Raw genomic sequence first — 16,525 nt, forward strand, 5'->3', positions numbered from 1 at the left:
TTGCATTCAGTACATGCAATAGTATGCTTTTTGTTTAATTTATTCAGGAGCACATGGGACACACGTAGCTAGTATTGCTGCTGGATATTTTCCGGAAGAGCCAGAACGAAATGGTGTGGCTCCTGGAGCTCAGATTCTTGCAATCAAGATTGGTGATACAAGACTAAGCACAATGGAAACTGGCACTGGCCTAATAAGAGCTGTAAGTGTTTTGCCGAATTAATAGCTAATTAAGTTAAGCTGCTTGACATCAGGACCGTGAATGTGTAAGTATATCTTCTCAATAGCTAGGAGAGAAAGTAAAGTGTAATTTGAGAGATTTGTGGAAAACTGTATTGCTAAATTTATCATCAGCGTTGCCTCCAGAAAAGCTTAACTCCTAAAACAGATGATACTTAGTTGTTCAATATGTAACTTTGACAGATGTTTTTCACATCATTCTGAAGTGGAGACAATATTTTAATCATAACTTAAAAATTACTCATAAAAGTAACTTGCCTGTCAGGAAAGGGCATTACTCAGTTTGATCAGTTGTTGCTTCCTAGACTTGGAAAAAATCAAAGGAGAAGTTTAGTAAGAAATGAAACCAAAAAAAGTGAAATGGGACATTTTTACTGGCTAGAAAATGAGAGGATATGAAGTTTCAGGCGCTGAGGTATAAGATTATATTTACCTCATGAAAAAAATACTGCATGGCACAGTTGATGTAGGGATTATCCTATGAAAACAGTCCAATGGGATATCTAGCCCAACATTCTGTATCCCACTTCACAAATATCTCAGGGATAAGTCCAACGCGTTGGGTATTTTTGGTAATGTGGCTTTGTTTTGCTGTGTAGGCTATTGCTTTTAGCAGGATACCAGCCTGTTAATGCCATTCCGGTGCTTTATAGGTCTTGAGGTGCCAAACTCTTTAGTGAAAATAGAGAATACTTTACAAGCCTCTCATAAGACAAATTATTTTTTAATACACAATATATATTTTGTGTTGTATGAAGTGCATACTGTTTTTTTCAGTCTGGTACAATGAAAAACTGGAGAAGATTCTAACATGGGATAATTTGTGTACTATTTAACATTCTTTGCTTCATATAGCACTGGTATATGGAATTACTGGTACACTAGACAACCAAACAAACCCAGGAGAGAAATGAGATGCATCCAACAACTGCTGTTCAGAGAGAATTGGACATTATTCCGTTTCAGCAGCAAAGGCACTGGACCTCCATTATTTTCTCTCACAGAACTCTAGATATCTGTAGACGAGAAGGAGAAAGGAAAAGAAGGTGGATGTAAACTTTTTCCATCCAAAAGGAATTAAAAAAACCCCAATCATATGTGTGATCTGTAGAACTACCTCCATATGACCAGCATAACAAGACACTGGAATGAAGGGCCGCTGCACTGGGTTTTGATTAGATTGCACAGCAAAAGAAGACTGGGCAGTACTGATTACCCAGCATACAGTGGCCAAGAACTAATGATCCCTAGTGTCCTATCTACTCACATTCTCTTAACTATATAACTTACGAGAATAATTTGATAGTTCAACTATGCAAAGCTTGGACTTTGTGCAACATTTATTGGCTACAAGGGAAAACTATTTTTAGTAGAGACAAGCTGGAAGTGAAACAAATCTGCCTTTTAACAAAAATATGAATATTCATCAGAATCTACATCAACCTTCATTCATCAGTGTTATAAATAGTCTTATGATGGTTTCATTTATATAAATGGTGTTATTTGCCATCTCTAAGGTTTTTAGCAGTAAACTTTTTTAACTTAATCTTTAATAGATGATAGAAGCAATGAAATACAAGTGTGATCTTGTCAACTACAGCTATGGAGAAGCAACACACTGGCCAAATTCTGGGTGAGTATACTATGTTTACCATAACCAGGTTTAATACTGAAGAACACTGGTGTTAAAAATTGTTGCATTTGTGTAGTGACACTGTCAACAGGAGTAAATCTAGACGCTAATAATTCGTTGATATAAAATGCTACAGTACATCTCAAATTGCTGAACTTGATCTATGGATTAAGTGAGCCTACTGAAATTGTCAATATTTTGTAGTATGCTGCAATACTCTTTCTGGAAAAAAAAATATTGTAGTAATCCCTTTGCAATGTGTGGATTACTACAGAATCTTTCCTCAAGAATAGATTTTAATCTTGCTAATTAATTAATTTCCTTTTAAAATTGTTCAGGGGTCACTCCCAACCCTCTACTCAGTTGCCATCCTTTCAGGTCTGGCAGATAGGCTGAACATTACTCAACTATGATCAAAAACAAAGGTAGGGTATGAAATCCTGGCCTCATCAATCAGTGGGAGCTTTGCAGTTGATTTCAACATTGCCTGAATTGCATTCTGGATACTGAGAAGGAGGAAGAAAATATTTTGTTGCTTAAATGATGTTTTCTGTATTTATTTTAGGAGAATTTGTGAAGTAATTAATGAAGCTGTATGGAAACACAACGTAATCTATGTTTCAAGTGCAGGGAATAATGGTCCTTGCCTTTCTACAGTGGGATGTCCAGGTGGAACTACATCTAGTGTAATAGGTAAGTAGTTGTCTTTTTAAAAAATAAATAAAATTTTAAAAAAGGAGAGAAATCCATACAGTTTAGAAAATATATAAATAGCTGATCTTTTACATTATATACTTACATTAAGCGATTAAGATAAGACCTTGTAAATATCTTGTATTTATCAAAGCAAACAAATTAAGATTACAGGATTGTAAAATCTTTTGTGTGTCCCCAAGGGCAACTGTCTTAAATGGAGCCACGTTCTTGATGTATTTCTTTAGGTACATGTGTGGTAACTGAGATTTTTTTGTTAAAAGTTCAGAAGCCTGCTGTCTAGTCTGAATGTGTAGTACATTTGTACTGTAAACAGAGGAGCCTCTTCCTCCTCCTTGGGGTGAAATTGAACAATATTTACTACTAATACCACCTGGCTGCTAACTATGCAGAAAATACAGGAGGCTGCTAGGCAATTTGTTTTGATTTTTAATAAACTGTAGAAGGCAAGCCTTGCAAATAGTCAAACTTGTCTTAAATGCTTCATAAGTGTAATTGTCTGTATTTAAAAAAAGACTGATTCACCCATGCCATTCATTGATCATCTTGCTATTAGCTGTTTCTACAAACTACATTTTACTAAGTTTGACCCCAATTTATCTCTCATAAAATATCTTAGACTCAGAAGATACATTTCGACTGGGGAAAAAACACTGTTTCTAGAGTTTGGTCAGATACCCTGATATGCTGCCTCTTTCCTTTCCTAATGAATCCCAGGTTTGTAACTTGGATCTAAAATTTGGCATTTGTCCAGAGATATTCTTGGAGGGGGGGAATCCATCCAACTACAATGTTACATCTGTCAAAAGGTATTCTTGGAATCAGAACTTATTCTTGTTGGCAGTGATACATCTGATAAACTGATAGTCAATGAAGATACTGAAAACATCATCCTTAAAGGAATAACACATTTTAAGATCATTAATGAATTATCACTAAACATTTTTTTTTCCTTAAAGAGACAAGTTAGCATGTCTAATAATTAGATCAGGAGTCTGGAGTTGAACTTGTGGGTTCTGTTCAGAGGTCTACATGTGACTCACTCTCTCCTTGAGAGAACATAGAGAGGTTTAGTTGGCCCTTCAGCCATAATGGGAATAATTTATTTTTTTTGGGCTTGTCTGTGCTGCAGTGTTAGCCTGAGAGATAACTCAGGTGTTGCTGCAACTCATTTTCCATTCACACACACACACACCTCTCTAGCTCAGGTTTAATGGTTCTTTAAATCAAGCTGGTTGCTCATCGTTGATATGGGTTGAATCTTGAGTGTTGCTTTCCATGAGTTCAGGCTTCTCTGGTCCACTACACAGCAATGCCAGCAGACCCCCTGTGGAGATGCAGCATAAGCCGACACATAAAGTTGTGCTGGCATAAATAAATCATCTTCCTGAATGACGTTAGCTATTCTGACCAAAGGCACCCTTCTGTCAGCGTAGTTATGTTTACGCTGGGGATATACTGATATATCTGTGCCGGCAAAACTTAGTAATGTAGACTAAGGCCAGATCTACACTTAAACATTAGATTTACTTAGCTATGTTGCTCAGATCTATGAAAACATTCACATCCTGGGTGCTGTACTTAGGTCAGTCTAACCCCTTGGTGTAGACACAGGTTGGTCAATGGCAGAATTATGCATTCAATCTCTCTCGCTTTTCAGAGAGATGACTTTACAACATTGATTGAGAATCCCTTCCATTCGATATGGGAAGATTACACTATGGCACTACAGCTCTTTTGCTCAAGTGTTTTGCAGTGTGCCTGCTCTCATTCAGGGTAGGCTAACTTAAGTCTAGGTCAAATGAAGTAGCTCAAGTGTAGTAACTCGTGGCTGTTGCAGTGAAGACAAGCCCTGACCTCATGGATTTTTTTTTGAGTATTTTGATTATCGCAGGTTGAAAATAATTTGTTTATCCATTATAGTAAAGGAAATTGTGAACATCAGTGTGACTAAATCCTCCACATGTAAATCTTGGTATTCCTGGGAAATCTTTTTTTCTAAAGCGTTGGCTATAGGACAGACATGGGCCAGAGTGCAAATTCCAACTAGATGAATTTAGGGTGCTTGCTTAAATGAGGAACTCTGCATAGTTAATTTGTATAGTTGTGCTGTAACTGACATTGTAAATTGTTTCCGTACCACTCGTTCTCATGTCTCATTTTACTATGGCCTGTGACTTTTGAAACCTTACAGGCTTTACTTTGCACATGTTTGTCTTGTCAAGATTCTGTTTTCTCCAAGACCATTGGAATTTATCATCTGAGACAATTAAGACTTGGAAAGTGAATGTGTACTATTGCACTTGAATAAATGTGTTTTAAAGTATAAAATACACAGAAGAACCCCGTTTATCCGATCTAATTGGGACTGGGGGCCAGATCAGATAGTAAAAACTCCAGATGAACCAGAGAATGTGAAAAGTTGATGTTGCAGCACCATCTCTTGGCTGCAGGAAAGATCTCCTATTTCTGGCCCTGGAGTCCTGGTTGTTTTGGTAAATGTGGAGAGCCGGTTAAGGGTGGGTCAGATAAATGGGGTTCTACTGTGTGTGCGTGCGCTCGCGTGCGTATTTTCACATTACAAGTTAAATAGTATTTTATAATGACAGGGTATAGACTGAAATAGGCACAGAATATATCACAGTTGCTACTATATACAATACCTGCTTGGCCTTCAAATTTACTCTCTAAAGTACAAAACTTTATTGAGGGAAAAACTTAACTATTTCTCAATATCTGTCAATATCAACTTTATGCTAGCTGAAGCTTACAGTGTTTCTAAAAATGTAATTGTTTCCACCCCAGAACAGTTAAATATACATGCTGCTTATTTAAAGTTATTTTTGTGTATGCCATAGGCTACAGACAAGGTTGTCTTTAAGATCTTGCATTATTCTAAAGTTGAGAATACTGAAATCTTTATAGGTGTTGGTGCATATGTATCACCTGATATGATGGTTGCCGAATATTCTTTGAGAGAGAAACTACCAGCGAATCAGTATACTTGGTCATCGAGAGGTCCTAGGTAGGTTATGTGTAATCCACAAGTTCACACGGCTGCATGGCTGATTTTATTGTAGAATCAAAGTTTGTCAGAAGACAGTAGCAAAGAAGTGTGACTTGTCAATGAGAAGAAGCATTTGGATGAACTCCCATTCTTAGATATCAAACTCCTGTGGCTCTTGATACTTAAGATGTTGCAGCACTTGAAATTGTCTTTTCACAAAGCATTCACGGTATGCTTCAGGGAAATGTAGAATACTAGTGCTCTCCATTATTCATTCCTTGTTCCTGTGGTTAGTGAAGTTTGCTCTGTATCTATCTGTGGTTGTCATCTATTGCCTCCTTAAAGAAAAATGTTAATACTGCTAAAAAGCTGTTGAAGTTAACAAACACTACTATGAGGAAGATTCTGTTTGGCCTTTTCTGGAGTTTATCTCAGGCTTCTGTTTGTTAGTTTTGGGTGTAGTTGCAGCTTTCCAGTAACTTTGAATGCTGCTTGGAGAGTGAGCAAAAGGGATCTACAAGAGAGATTGATGCTTAGTTTGTGTTGGCACTGATCACATCGCTCAACATGCAAAACCTGTCTGAGGGTTTTGCATAGGCCATTAAAGGTGAATTGCAAAGCAAAAATAGTTTGCTTTTATGAGTATAAGTATGACCTCAAAGATCTAAAGAAAGTGTGTTCTTGCAAACAGCAAAATATTAGGCCTCTACTTTCTTCCTTTTCCTTGGCTAATGATTAGACATATTGCATCTCATACAACTCAGATTTCTGCAGGCAAGCTTACCATTGAAGAGGGAACAATGTGGAGGTTTAGATTAAAGAATTGGTAATCCTTTTCCTCTCATTTGGGGACAGTGAGAACTGCAACTTGAATTTCAGCTTTGGAGGAGGGATAGCTCAGTGGTTTGAGCCTGGAGGTTCACAGCAGGAGCCCCATCCCACCTACAATATCTCTGACAGTTAAGTTGGTGGAAGAGTTTTCTGGTCAGGACGCGCACCACTGACAGGTGGTAATTACTTAACTTTGTAGCATAGACAAGGCCTTAAGATAGGCCCCAGGGCTGTCTGGATTGTGCCAGAGGTCTCTCCAGTCCCCGAAACAGTCCAGAACCATCTTAAAGTCACCCTAGGCGTCTCTGCTGTCCTTCAGTTCAGGACATTGCCTTTAAACTTTAAAGTGGTGGGAGTGACCACAAACCAGAAATTTAAATATTTTTAGTTTTGCATCCCTTTCTGCCTCCCTCACTATTACCATTTTTGTAGGAAAAAATCAGGGGTAAGTACATTGTCATGTGCTTGACCGTCATACTTGAGTACCTAACAGATTAGGCATCTAAATAACTTGAAATACAATACTGGATATCTAACTGTTGGTTAGGAAATTTGTTCCTTTTGACAAACTGGAGTCTTTGATAGATATATAGAAATCATCTGTTCTACCAGTTCCAAAAATTCAATGCTTTAGGGGTTAATATTTATTTTCTCCTAAGTGAAGTTTTTTATAGTCAAGTCATGACTGAATAGTATGAAAATGCTAAAAAAAAAAAAAAAGGTTTAATGTCAAAATCACTTTTGAATTTGGTAGTACCTGTACAGTTGCGTTAGAGAATGCAGATGAACACTGAAAACTTGTATGATTAAATCAGCTTTAATATGAAATTGTTGGTTGTATAAACAAATATTGGATTTCAGTAATTATATTATAACTTTTCAGTACCGATGGAGCCCTTGGAGTGAGTATCAGTGCGCCAGGAGGAGCTATTGCTTCTGTTCCTAACTGGACTTTACGAGGGAACGCAGCTCATGAATGGCACATCTATGTCTTCACCTAATGCATGTGGAGGCATTGCTTTAGTCCTGTCAGGTAATGAATATTGTCTCTTCGTTTAGAGATACATTTTTGTCTTTGTTCATTAATGCACAGTTTTATAAATTGAAATCCATATTACTGAACCTACTTATGTCTTACATTTAATAAGAGTTAATAATGTTAAATCTTCATGTTCTTTAATATTTTCTCAATAACACTGTAATTCAGGACTCAAAGCTAATGATGTTCATTACACTGTTCATTCTGTCAGAAGAGCTTTAGAAAATACTGCAGTGAAGCTGAAACTATTGAAGTGTTTGCACAAGGACATGGTATTATTCAGGTACTTAACAGCATAGATGCAAAAATTATGCAAATTGTCAACTTTAAAGGAATTTTGTCATCTGTGAAATCTGGTCATTTAAGTAGTTGCAAGTGCTACACAAGTCAATTATAATCAGTTTCTTTCTGAAGCGCTTTTTATCTTGCTGTGGCAATAACCCACACAAATAGGAACCTGGCTCTAAAGAAGTTCTTACAGTAAAACAGATTATAAACTCAGATAGCTGTTAAATACACAAAGTAATCCTGAATAGTTAAGTAGAATGAACTTCATTAGGTATGATAACAAAAGCATGAATGAAAATATCACTGTTTCATCCTAACATTAGCTTGTGGGTTTATACTGAATCTGCTGCTTCCTGGTTCTTCGCTTTCATGTTGTTTTTCTTTCGTTTGTTTTTCCTAGCAAGGAGTTTCATTGGAGTCCAGTTCACCAATATTTGTTTTAAATGGCAAATAAAACACACACACACACACACGAAATATACTAAAACAGTAGTGAACTGCAGTGTCCATAACACCATCTATATTTACTGTAGTGCAGGGATTGGCAGCCTTTGGCAGGCGGCTTGCCAGGGTAAGCACCCTGGCGGGCTGGGCCAGTTGTTTACCTGCCGCATACAGCAGGTTTGGCTGATCGCAGCTCCCACCTGGCCGTGGTTCGCCACTCCAGGCCAAAGGGGGTGGCAGGAAGTGGCAGCCAACACATCCCTTGGCCCACACCACTTCCCGCCTTCCCCTTTGGCCTGGTGTGGCGAACCACGGCCAGTGGGAGCCGCGATCGGCCGAACCTGCCAGACGCGGCAGGTAAACAAACTGGCCTGGCCCGCCAGGTGCTAAAGGCTGCCAATCCCTGCAATAGTGCCTACCTGAAAACTAATTACAGGGAGCATTTTCAATATACCAGAGTAATTGGCTTTCAGCAAAACCTGGGTTCCTAAGCATAGCATATGGTGTTTCACAAAGCATAGGGGACTAATGGTAGTGCAACACAGGGGATCAGCATGAGAGTCCTAATGGTTATATTTATGCTTCTAAGTCTTACTGGAAATCACTGAAAGTTAAGCTCCTAAGCACTTTTGAAAATGATACTTCTTAAATTTTGCCCCACATTTTTAGACTATTTTTTCCTCATTGGAGAAGGTGAATTCTTTTTCCTCTGTTCTATGTAATATGCCCAACCTCCAGCCATGACACCTCATCAAGGCATCTTGAATGCAGCTCCCTCTTGCAATGTTGTGCATAGCCGCTGCAGGCTGTTTTAGAACACTGCAGTACTCACAATGTCTGCTGGCACAGGAGATAAGGTATAACCATTGCGATTCAAATGCCAAGCCCTTGTGTTCCCCTACATTAGTGTTTATGCTTTCTAGAAACTCATCTAGAAGTTGGGTATTTTCTGTTGTGACTACTTTAGGGTTACATGAGTATATTGGAACACTGTCTTTTCTCAATAGGTGATAAAGCCTATGACTACCTCATTCAAAATTCATCATTCAAAAGTAACGTAGGTTTTACTGTATACCGTGGAAACAACCGTGGAATCTACTCAGAGATCCTGTCCAGATAGCTGCACCTTCTGACCGAGGGGTTGGCATAGAACCTGTTTTTCCTGAGAATACAGGTAGGGAAGAAGCTGATTATATAAACATGTTTAGGAATGTTGTGTAAATTTGATGAGGACTTAGGTTTAAAGAACACAATATTAGGTAACACATGGAAACAATACTATATGTTTAAATGAAAAAAAATGGTGTAGTGAGTTATGTCAGTATCTGTATTATAAAAAAAGCTGCTACTCTTAATTATAGTTTTAATAGTTTGAATCAAGGTGGCTTTTCCATTCTAAACCCTTGTTTTAGTTTCTGCTTTTTCACAGTTTCTTCATGTTTTTAACTCTAGTGTGTCTTCTCTGTTTTGGAGAATTTTGAAATGAAATATACCAAATGTTTTAAATGAACATGGAGAAAATACTCAAACCGTTTTAAAATTTCCTCCAACTTGAACAATCTGTGTGAATTTAAAACTTCAGTTTTTGCATTTTAAGTAGCCCTCTATGGGAATGTATACTTTTTCAAAGGTGAAAGCACTTAGTTGAGAAATAACTAATTCCTGGACATAGCCTCTTGTGGCCATAAACTTTCAGGGTCGAAGTTATATATAAAGGACTTGACTTCCATCAGTCTTTTCTGTGATCAGTAGTTGCAGAAATTCTTTTAAAAAAGTTTTTAATCAGATTTTTAGGCTTTTCTCTTAACACTTGTGTATAGTTAAATTAGGGTAGCCTTGGATTTTAGTATTTGTGTGTGCCATAGTGCACTTAAATCACTATTCAATACTTGGATCTTTTGATGTCTGGATGCAGGAGGTATATATCTTGTGCCCTTCTTCATCTCTCAGTTGTGTCAAGCCAAGTGTCTTCTTTGTTTTAGGGGGAGTAGTTCATATCAGTACGTAATTTGTTTTACAGAGTGTAGTTTTATATCCTGAGACGTGGCTTTTGTAAGAGTAAATATATTCAGTCTGCTAATGTGCCTCTGTTTAATCTCTAAAGAAGCTTTGCTCTTTTTTACTTTGTAAATTACCCTTGAAACTAGAAGGAAAACACTTACTAAATCACCTTGATTGGCTCATTTGGGTGCCTTTTAAAATTGGTTTCCCAGAATAAAGCACACCTGTTTTGAATTTGGTTCTGTTGGGCATTTATACCTGGAACAGTTGCCTCCCTTAAATTTGGTACAAGTTGTCTGGCTGTACGCTCAAGAGTCCTGTATGTTACTGCCACACTTTGAGCTGCTTTCAGATTTCTTACTATTTATCTGTATATTTTGTTGCCTGACTCTCACAAGGGGAGGCTCTCCTCTAGAAGACTGGGGGATGGTAAATAATGAGGGAGGATGGGTCACTTATACAAAGCATTCTGAATTGCTTGGTAAACTGGGCAGTTGATATGCTTTTTAATGTGGCCAAATGTAAGGTCATATATTTAGGAACAAGAAATATAGACTATATTTACAGGGTGAGGGGACTCCGTCCTGCGAAGCAGTGACTCTGAGAGAGACTTGGTGGTCACAGTAAGTAATCAGCTGAGCATGAGCTGATGAAAAGTGCTAAGGCAATCCTGGATATATAGATGGGAATATTGACTAGGAGTAGGGAAGGGATTGTTGCCTTGCTTATTTCGGCAGTAGTGTGACTGCTGTTGGAACACTGTCTCCAGTTCTGTCACATATATACTTCAAGAAAGATGCTGAAAAAATTGGAGCGGTGTTCAGAGAAAAGCCATGAGAACGATTGATTAGCAGGGGTTCTCAGACTTCATTGCACTGCGACCCTCTTTCTGACAACAAAAGTTACTACAACCATCGCAGGAGGAGGGACCAAGCCTGAGCCTTGCCACCCTGGCTGGGGGGCAGAGCCAAGGTGGCAGTGCAATTGAAAACAACTCCATCGAGGAGTGGATCAAGTCAATCACTGGCAACTTTTAATCAGGTTTGGAGGTTTTTCTGCTTCATGACTGAAATGAATTCAGGGAAGTCCTGAGGTCTGTTTTGCAGGGAGGTGGGGACTAGATGATTTACAGAGGAATTAAATCTATGAAAACCAGTTTAACCCTTACTGAATTAAACTAAACCAAATTAAGCAATTCACCAATACAAGCTTTAACATTTAATTTAGATAAACCTCATGTAACTTTTCTACAATAGTCAAGCCTCTAGATTCTGGAGCATAGATAACTGCATCCAAAGAGGGACTGGCTTGCCAAGCCGTGGCAGAATGTTTACCATTGGGACTTCTTATTTTATCCTTCTCTGCTTCATACAGGACTGTTTCCAAGATATAGATATAAACCACAGTTAACAAATAAAAGCCAATATTTTTAATTTGGCAGATTTCTACGATAATGCTCAACATGTTGCATCTAGTAGTGATTAGAAGGAAGCGTTCTTCTTCCTCATTGTTCTGTAATTGCTGAAGGTCCTGTTTGAAACCTGTCACTGGAAGTGTTCCTTTCAGAAGTTGAGTATCAATGTTTTCAAAACTTATTTCATACAAATTTGGATATAGTACAATTCTTAAATATTGAATAGTTCTGTTACTTTGATCTTTTAGTTCTGATACAGTTATGTTTAGGGCTGTGATTTTTTGTCACAGAATCCGTGACTTCCAGAGACCTCTGTGACTTGAGCCCATGAGCCTGGGAGCTGCAGGGTCCCCCTGCCACCTGTGGTGGCTAGGGACTCTGAGCTTCAGCCACAGCAGGTACAGGGGGATGCCCTAGGAACTCCCCATTTTGTCATACATATTTTTAGTAAAAGTCACGAATAGGTCATGGACTTTCATGAATTTTTCTTAATTGCCTGTGACCTCTCTGACTTTTACTTAAAAAGTGTGACAATCTTAGCCTTAGTTATGTTAGATCTGATGTCACAGCATTTTGAATGCATTGATTTTGCTCTGCAGTGGTGGACCTGAAAAAGAGGAATGGGGAAGGAAAACTCCTATTTCTGCGTTTAGGCTAGGTCTGCCCAGGGCGCTAGGGGTGTCAGTCCCAGCTTGAGTAGACAGATTTGCACTAGCTCTCATCGAGGTAGCATGCTAAAAATAGTGGAGTCATAGTAGCATGGGCAGTGGTGGCATGGGGCTAGCTGTGCCAAGTACAAACCTGACTGGTCCCCATGGGTATGTAATTGGGGTGATGAAGCCTGTGCTGCCATTGCTTCTTCGGCTACACTATTACTGTTTGCATGCTAGCTCAGCAAGAGCTGGATATCACCGCCCCAGCTCCAAATATAGACATAGCCTCAGATGATCACGGGTGGAGGTCATTTAAAAAAAATTGTCACTATTTACTTAATGGTTATGAGAATTTCATTGAGGGTGGGTAGGAAGGAAGAGTTTCCAGCTTAGAGCACCAGAATTCATTCATGGTGATGGTGCTGCCTATCCAAGAGAAATGGTAACCATTTTTGTCTGAGGGAGTGCATCCCATTATCAAGTAAAAACATGTTTTTTGTGTTTGAAAGATCTGTTCAGTGGCACTTCTACAATAAAAGCAGCTTCCTTAAGGTTTCAAGGAGTGGTTTCCCACCTGGTAATAGGGCATGTATACATTAGTGGGGATATTTATTTTTTTGTTACAGTGGCACCTAAACATTTGTTTGGATTATTGTAATAAAAGTTTAAAAATACATCTTGTTTTCAGAAAACACCAAAAGAATCTCTTCAGCTTCATTTAGCTTTAACTTCAAACGCAGCGTGGGTTCAGTGTCCCAGTCATTTAGAGCTCATGAACCAGTGTCGGCATATAAATGTACGTGTGGACCACGTGGTCTGAGAGAGGACTACATTACACAGAGGTATGAAAGTACTGCCATTTATAAACAAAGTATTTGCTATCTCTCTTTCTGTGGTCATTTTCATTTAACTTTTAGAATCATTTTTCTAGTAGATTATAGCATCCAAAGCATTTAATTTATTTTACTTTTCCTGTACTGGGTAGCAAATGCTATTGCACAATTAATTTATTTAAAACAGGAAAAACTTGTGGTTTTATGTAAGAAAAAAGTAAACCATGTTCTTTACCTTACCCCCTATTTCTGCAAAATTTTGTAATATTGACACAAAGCAATTACATTTTTGGCAGACTAGTAAGTGTAGATTTTTTTTAACATTTCAGATCATTTTTCCAGTTAGCTCTTGTAATTTGTTACAAGAGACTTACTATAGCTGTTCAGTGTGTCTTAACTCTAAATATTTATAACTTAAATGTTTTTTCTTAGATTTTTTAAATAAAATTAAGCATTTTTATCTCTTCTTGAAATATCTGAACCTCTGTGGGTATGCCTACACAGCAAATAAAAACCTGCAGCTGGTCTGGTTAGCTGACTCAGGCTCATGGACTCAGGCTGCAGGGCTGTGAAATTGTTGTGTAGATGTTCTGGGGGCATAAGGGATCCCAGAGTGTGCCCAGCACAAATGTCTGCACAGCAATATTTAACCCCACAGCTAGAGCCCAAGTTAGCTGATCTGGGCCAGCTGTGGCCATGCCTCAAGTTTTTTTATTCCAATGTAGAAGTGCCCTGTGTGGCTAATACTTCACTGTATGTGGAGAAGGATAGTGAAGATTAGAGTTCAAAGTGTGTTTTATTGAATTAAATGGGGAGGCTGTTTTCAATTTAGATGTTCTGCTATTCTCTTGTCTTCTCTGTTCTCTCCTTCATTTTTGTCCCATTGATCCGTTTAAAAATAGTTTAATATCCCCCAAAAGAGTCCAAAACTTAGAATAGCACTAAAAGTTCTCCACTGCATTGCAGCTAGAATCCTCAAATGTTGATGCAACAACAAAAATAACTTTCCTTGTTAGAAAGAAAACATTTCAGGTTTTTAGAACAATTATAAAAAAAACCTAAAATCTCTGATTGCACTGCAGTAGCAGTGAGGAAATTTGTCAAAGGGTCTGGAGGTAGTATGGTTTCAGTCACGCTGATATTTAAGACTGGGACTTAAGCAATGTTGATGAATTGTGTCACAAAAAATAAAGATGTGGAGAGCAATAATGGACATGTAAGTTTTGGAGGGTGCAGACTGAGAGTGAACACAGACAGCGGTGTAGGAAGAGGTCTAAACTGCAATTAGTCCCTACTTAACTAAGTAACTAAACTTGTCATATGTGATTGTGTCAGTGCAGAAACCTATGAACAATTATGGGAGTCTGAACCTACTAGTTAAAAACATTTTTAAAAGTTGAATTTTTAAAAAAAAGTATTAATTCTTAAACTGGTGCTACTTAAATGTTTTTCTCATGTGACAGTGATTAAATCCTCTTCAACTTGTTGCCCCTCTAAGTTCATTGAGCAATTATGATATAGAATCAAAATACTCCACAGCCAATCTATAGACGCTCACTCAGGTCATATTACATCATTTTTAAATTGCTTTAGAACATGATGCTGTGTAACTACTTAAATAACATCTTGATTAATTTGTCAGGTGTGTGGTTATGATATAGCAGCGCCTAATGCAGGCCCTTTGTTCAGAGTTCCAATAACTCTTATTATACCAGCAAGGTCAGTGAACATTTACTTTTTTTTTATTTTTTACTCCCGTGCATGGCTACATAAATACCTGAGTATGATGTATTGTCCTAGTTGCTTTCTTGGGTCTTTCAGGCAGTTCTGGTTTCAGGTGTTTCAATATCCAAGTCAATATAAATCCTCTGCCAGAAGGAATAGTGCAGATTGGCCCCATCCTGAATACAGAGATGGCCACAGAGGGAGAAGCTGAGTTAATGTAAATGTAATGCCATTGTCCTCATTCAGTGGTAGTGCATAAAGACTGGGTACTGATGAGTCTCAAGCTGATTTATAATGTATTGATGGAACACCATGAGTCACCAAAATCCTAAAGCCAATGTTGCCTGTTAACATGATGTGTCTAGCTCCTGTTAGAAATGGGATGAGCTCATGTCTGACAAAGACTAGCCATCATGAAATACTATAACTAGTGCTGATCAGCTCTGAAGAGACTCGGGTCATAAAGATGTACTTTTCATGCAATAATAGTGAAGCACATTGTTATGGAACACAGGTTCCCTTGGGAATAAGCAGGTGTGCAAGCAAGGGGCATCATGATCCAAAGTGACAAATGTCCCATGGTCCTATCTGTATTTGAGCCATGGGGATTTTAAACTCACTAGCTGCAGTTTTTATTTCTAAAAAGATTATTCAGTTTTAAAGTTATTAAACTTTAAAATTATATTCACAGAATAGATGAATCTTCACACTATGATCTTTCATATACTGATGTGCATTTTAAGCCTGGTCAAATCCGAAGACACTTCATTGAAGTTCCTCAAGGAGCTACATGGGCTGGTAAGGAAAATTTAAAAATACAAATTTATCTAAAAATCATATCTTTCAAACAGGCAGTACTCTCAGATTTCAATGGGGGTATTATGAGTAAGACTTGAGGATTAGATCAACAAATTATTTGTGAAATGGTGTTTGTTTTGTTTTGCAGGGCTGGGAGGGAGTTTGTCTTTTTAGTGTCTAGCACATTGGAACTCTAATTCTGGTTGGGTTTGTGACACTACAAGAAAAAATTACTAAATAATCATTGCATCACTGATGGAAATTATGTATGTGTAATAGTATAATTGACCCTGTTTTGTCTGGCTTAAAACCATGTAGGAACGTGATGTTAAAGGGAATATGCCAGTGTGACAGATTTTTATTACCAGTTTGCCTGGGCCACAGTTGATAAGTCTGGGACCACAGATCTTTTTTGGGAGGAGACGAATTTTAAAGCTTTATTGATAAAATAAAATAACAGCAGAGTGTGCTGGGACCATTCCCGCCTCACTCAGGGGAATAATGAAAGTGTTAATGCCCCAACCCACTTTCATACTCACACACGCACTACCCAGACTTGGCCAGGTCTGGGTGTAATGTCAGAAGAAAAGAAGGGGAAGGCGGACGGGAGTGCTGTCCTGGGCCCAGGGCATCCAAGAATCTGCTGCGTTCTCCAAATTGCTCCAACTCTTAGGAGGGTTTTAAGTCCTGGGCTGCTTTGGGGGGTTTCGTCCAGAGCCCTCTGTTCCTGGTGCTCGTTGTCCCAGTCCAAACATGCTTGCTATGGTCTCTTTCCCTTTCCCAAAACATCTTAGCTTCGTGGATGCCTGGCTGGCTCCTACTCTTATTGTCTCGTCTGTGTTTTCAGCTTCTGCAGCCCTCAGCTGGTTTTGCTGTCCTGCAGATGCAAGGTCTGTGTAGTTTCT

At 38.4% G+C, this 16,525-nt stretch overlaps 1 protein-coding gene across 1 annotated transcript in view; it reads left to right on the top strand.

Moving 5' to 3' along the window:
• The window catches only part of TPP2 (tripeptidyl peptidase 2), a 75,204-nt gene that overhangs the window by 15,110 nt on the left and 43,569 nt on the right, over positions 1 to 16,525 (top strand). The window contains 15 exon segments of the mRNA XM_030568117.1: positions 48 to 202; positions 1,797 to 1,873; positions 2,439 to 2,566; positions 5,513 to 5,612; positions 7,309 to 7,384; positions 7,386 to 7,458; positions 7,633 to 7,701; positions 7,704 to 7,757; positions 9,204 to 9,293; positions 9,296 to 9,370; positions 11,764 to 11,765; positions 12,953 to 13,071; positions 13,073 to 13,106; positions 14,740 to 14,816; positions 15,514 to 15,620. Of these exon segments, the coding sequence (XP_030423977.1) occupies positions 48 to 202; positions 1,797 to 1,873; positions 2,439 to 2,566; positions 5,513 to 5,612; positions 7,309 to 7,384; positions 7,386 to 7,458; positions 7,633 to 7,701; positions 7,704 to 7,757; positions 9,204 to 9,293; positions 9,296 to 9,370; positions 11,764 to 11,765; positions 12,953 to 13,071; positions 13,073 to 13,106; positions 14,740 to 14,816; positions 15,514 to 15,620 (1,236 nt within the window).

Source organism: Gopherus evgoodei, chromosome 1 (genome assembly GCF_007399415.2).
Source record: "Gopherus evgoodei ecotype Sinaloan lineage chromosome 1, rGopEvg1_v1.p, whole genome shotgun sequence".
Classification (NCBI taxonomy): Eukaryota; Metazoa; Chordata; order Testudines; family Testudinidae; genus Gopherus; species Gopherus evgoodei.